The sequence below is a fragment of the Cicer arietinum genome, chromosome 6, assembly GCF_000331145.2.
Source record: "Cicer arietinum cultivar CDC Frontier isolate Library 1 chromosome 6, Cicar.CDCFrontier_v2.0, whole genome shotgun sequence".
Taxonomy (NCBI): Eukaryota; Viridiplantae; Streptophyta; class Magnoliopsida; order Fabales; family Fabaceae; genus Cicer; species Cicer arietinum.
Genome location: NC_021165.2, coordinates 13,366,634 through 13,371,820, shown reverse-complemented (window position 1 = coordinate 13,371,820; position 5,187 = coordinate 13,366,634). Strand labels below are relative to the sequence as shown.

The 5,187-nt window shown below is 28.5% G+C and overlaps 1 protein-coding gene across 1 annotated transcript; it reads left to right on the top strand.

The window, feature by feature from the left end:
- The first annotated feature begins 472 nt into the window (after positions 1 to 472).
- On the top strand, positions 473 to 1,992 carry LOC101490625 (non-specific lipid transfer protein GPI-anchored 31). Its single transcript, XM_004504719.4, has 3 exons — positions 473 to 962; positions 1,311 to 1,337; positions 1,589 to 1,992. The coding sequence occupies exons 1-3, from the start codon at positions 620 to 622 to the stop codon at positions 1,783 to 1,785; spliced, it is 567 nt and encodes a 188-aa protein (XP_004504776.1). The 5' UTR covers positions 473 to 619; the 3' UTR covers positions 1,786 to 1,992.
- Positions 1,993 to 5,187: the final 3,195 nt, after the last annotated feature.

Here is a 5,187-nt window from a genome sequence, read left to right as displayed (position 1 = left end):
TTATAGGATGATTTTATTTTATAAATGAGATATTCATCGTAGGATAGAAGAAGTAATTTTCAATCAAAGTGAGTTATAGATATAAGTAAATAATTTTTTTATCTAAAGTAACTAAATATTTTATACATGTTAAAATTGACTTAATTCGTATGCACAAAAAATAGGAAGATTTATTAAATTACAATTGATTTCCTTAGAATCTAAACCCAAACAAATTAACATTATTACCAGACATCTTTCAATATTAATTTGCCTATTTTTAAAATTTAAAATGACTAAATATTTGCCTACAAATTTAGAGAGGACAGTGTATGGTTTTAAATTCCAATGTAGACCCCAATGACACTCAACTAAATATTGGAAGGGGAAGACCAAGACGTGTAAGGTTATATTTTCATATTAACAGATGTTTACGGCCACATGTTCCCTTCTCAAAAACACCCCTACCCTATCTCTCATCATGCAAAATATCAACTTTAATCCTTCAAAAAATACCAGTAACAAAAAACCCAAATTCCCTATTTATATATAATACCACTCCTATTGAACTTCCCACAAACAAAAACAATCCACATTTTCAACATTCCTCTTCCACTCTTACAAACCCTCTTATATAGAAATGGTATCAAAATTCTCATTCATCCTTTGTGTTATCTCTATCTTAGCTCTTGATCTAGCTGAAGGGGGTTCGACCCATGATGCTCCAGCACCATCAGTGGATTGCACAAACCTTGTTTTAACCATGGCAGATTGTTTATCATTTGTAACAAACGGTAGCACAACAACAAAACCAGAAGGTACTTGTTGTTCTGGTTTGAAATCTGTTCTCAAAACTGCCCCAGCTTGTCTATGTGAAGCATTTAAAAGCAGTGCTCAGTTTGGTGTTGTCTTGAATGTCACCAAAGCTACTTCTCTTCCAGCTGCATGCAAAGTCTCTGCTCCTTCTGCTACTAATTGTGGATGTCAGTACTTTTTTATTTTTATTTTTATTTTTTCCTCTGTTCTGTCACTGTTTCAATTTATATGTCTATATGTATTTTTGTATAGTATAAAGTTTTTATGTTTATTGATATATATGAGATGGATTAATTCATGATGTCATTGTCTGTTATATTACTACATAAATATATTTTTAGTCATATACATAAACTATCTTGAAATTTTGCATGTGCACATTTGATTTTCAACATTGAACCCACATATCTTGATTTTTGGATGGGTTTGTTTGGAGTTTTTATTTTTATTTTTATTTTTTTTTAATTCCCTTTGTTGATCCTGTTATAAGTCACTATTGCTTTGTTGTTTTGCAGTGACTGAAGCACCTGCTTCTGCTCCTGGTATGTTTCTTCTCATTAATGAATTATTATTAGTTGTTACCTTTTCCTAAGTCATTTATAAATCTTGATTTGTCAGGCCCCTGAAGAATTAAGCTTGTTTAGAACTACATTTGATTTTTTTTGTTTTGTTGAACCATACTTCAGTTGTTGAGTAACCAATTTACATTTTGTATATAAAGTTTAGACATATAATTATTGATTTGTATATATATATTAAGTATAATCCAATTTGAGTTATTATATATTTGTAGCTGGAGCTGTATCTCCACAATCTTCAGCAACATCTCCAACATCTTCTTCTAGTACAGGTTCAGGTTTGAATGATCCTGTAAATGAGGTATCTCCAGCCCCAGCACCATCAGTAGGGAGCACAGCATCAGGACTATTCCCAATTTCACTGGGATCCTTACTTGTTTGCCTATTGCTAGCTACAATTTCAGTTTGTTAAAAAATGTGTTTCATATTTTCATTTTGAGATCATAGATGACATGAGAGGGGTTGTTTTGATGCTTTCTAATTTGGGTTTTTACCATTAGATTACTTCTTCTTGTTATATGTGTGACTTATTAGTAGATATAATTCATTCTAGGAGTGACTCGAACCTCTTTGAGCTTGTACCCTCTTTTTATTATAATACTATTTATTTTATATATAAGTCTTTATATTTAATTTTTACTAAACTTATATTCCATAAATTCCATCTTGCATATACTCAGGAGTCGTACGCTTCTTTTTATTATAATATTATTTATTTTATATATAAGTCTTTATATTTAATTTTTACTAAACTTATATTCCATAAATTCCATCTTGCATATACTCAGGAGTCGTACGCTTCTAAATGGACAAAGAGAGTTAAGAAAAAATAAAATAAAATAAAAGAAATATTTATATAACAATTTGAATAATCTTAATTTTGTTGTTTTTATGTAAGATGTAGGTGTGCTGAAGTAACATCTAGGGCTAGAATGTAAAATTGATGTAAGCACTACTAGCAATTAGTGGTAGAGTTATTTGGCAATGTGGTTTTCATAGTGATCACAACTACCTCTCTTGGCAAAATTATTTGGTAGAAAAGATACCCATGTGATGTGGTAATTGTTTTTATAGTCACCACAACTACCTCACTTTGTGAAATTATTAGCTACACATGAATATACCCCACTTGATGGACCCCTAAAATATCACGGTGCCATAGTTTTTTTTTTTTTGTTGACATACTTGTGTTGTCTTGAGTGTTCATATTCAAATATTAATAGATTTTCAAGTGAAATTTAATTGCATATATAAATTTGTTTATTTTTTATATTTCATCTATCTTAAAACGTAGTTGATCCTTATGAAAAAATTGATTATTATTATTTTGATATGTTAATTTTTTGTATATTATATTTATTTTGCATTAAATTTGTTATTTTATTATGACTTTATTGTATTATATTAGTATAGTATTAATAAATTTATGGTAATTGTAGAACATTTAATTAGATCTAGAATGGTGCGTGGATAATTTGATGATTCAAATAAACACGCTTTTCTCTTTTATATTTGATTTTTTTTTCCATTAGAGGTGAATATATTCTTAAAAGCATTTGCATAGCATAATCTCCCATTTATGATAAAAAAAATTAATAATAATGACACTCCACAATGAACAGTTTAATTAAATTATCTAGGCAAAAAGTGGTTGTTGCATTGACCTGCTTTCCACTTTCGGCCCGTGCTTAATAAATAATAATTAAATAAAGAAAATGCAACAAAAAGTTGTAATTAATTTAAAAGAAGAAAATGGCTTAATATCCGGTCATGCAAATTTAGGTGGCATCATTGCTTAAGCAAGAGTATGTCATGGTCCACCTCAAGCACCTCACAAACTAATTTTTGGATCTCGACGTTAAACTACTATATTAAAGACGTCTATTTCTTTGGTAAATCCAATTTTGTAGCTAATTTACTCAACTTTGAATCTTGACATTGATTGAACTTGTATTGAAGACATCTAATACACTTAACTTGGTTTACCTTTGATTAATAGTTCTCTTTTAAACATTATACCTAGGTTACAATTAAGGATGAGAATATGCTAGGGCCGAGTTTATGGTCTAATCTACTTATGATCTGACCTGACCTATTTAATAAAAAAGTTAGGTTCAAGCTATTTTTAAAGTCTAATTATTTAAATAGCTCAGCTTATAAAAAAGCCTATTAAACGTGACAGATCGGCCTATATATATATTTTATTATTTATTATTATTATTATATTAATAATAATATTTCATATTTTAAATTCTATCAAGTAGGCAATCACTCAGTGAGCATTTCATATTCAGTAGTTGTTCCATATTTGGTAGCGATTCCATATTTGGTAATCATTCTATATTCGATAGCCGTTCAATTATTCAATCACTGGGTAGTCATTTCATATTTGTTTAAGAGGTAACAATGAATGTGTTTGTTTCAAAAAAAAATCTATTATTTAACACAAAAAATTATTTTTTAGGGTTTAAAGGATGTTTGTTTCATATTTTTTAAAAATTATTTTAAATAGGCTTCCAGGTCAGACCAGACTTTTAAAATTGTCAGGTGAGGCCGAAAAAAAAGTCTACAATAGACCGTATGCCAGACTTAGGCCTAAAAAATAAATCGTAGGCCAAACTCAGGCCTTTCAAAGTCTGGCATGGCCTGACCTATTCTCACTCCTAGTTACAATATAGATTTTGTTCAAATATAGTTTGGAACTTATTTATTTTGTAGAATACCAAAGATGATGTAAAACTAAAACCTACTCTATACACTCCTTGTACTAATTTGGAACTTAATTATTTGGTAGAATACCATTCACTTAAAAAATAATTAATATTACTTTAAAATATCAAAATAATATTTATTTATAGGTGATTTATTTTTAAAATGAGATATTTATCATAAAATATAAAAAGTAACATTTAATCAAACTGACATACAGATACAAGTAAATTATTTATTTATATCTAAAGTAGTTAAATATTTTGTGTATCTAATCATATACATTAAAAATGTGAAGATTTTTTATATTACTAATTAATTTTAATTGTTTGATTTTTAAATGAGTTTGATTTTTTTACCAAGTCAAATAAATTACTATTTTTTATTTGCCGATTGTATAAAATATTGACAAATTTAATATTAATCCATATTAAATTGCCACGTAACTTCATACCATAAGACCCACCTTCAGAACTCAAATCAAATCATTCAATAAGTACGAATCGAATTTCTATTACAAGTACTGTCAACTATGGATTCATATCATAAGACCCAGCTTCAAAACTCAAATCAAATCATTCAATAAGTACGAATCGAAGTTTCTACTACAAGCACTATCAAGTATCAACTATGGATGGTTGGGTTTTTTATTTTGGTGTAAGGATGATCAATTAATCCAATAAATTATTATGGATGGTAAATATTCGTGATCAAATAATATTCCTAGAGTACATATTCTATGAACAGTGACAAAGTTAGCGTAACTTTTATGAAGGGGTTTAATATTTTTAAAATAATTAATATATATTAAAATTTTACTACTGAAAAAATTGATTTTATCGTCTATATCTAGTGTCGACCCCATCACGACATTATTAGCGTCAATGTAGTGTTGACTCAACAAACGTTAAATCAATAAACTATTTTTTTCTATTAGATAGCCAACGCTACTCTTGTGGATGAATCCGATGCTATATTTTTTTATTCGTAAAATTAAAAACATTACATTTTTATCATATCCGATTGCTTAATTCTTTTTTCTTTCCTCACCTATTTTTTCCGCTCACCCCCACTCGCTATTTTCCACTTACATGTTCATTCCTGC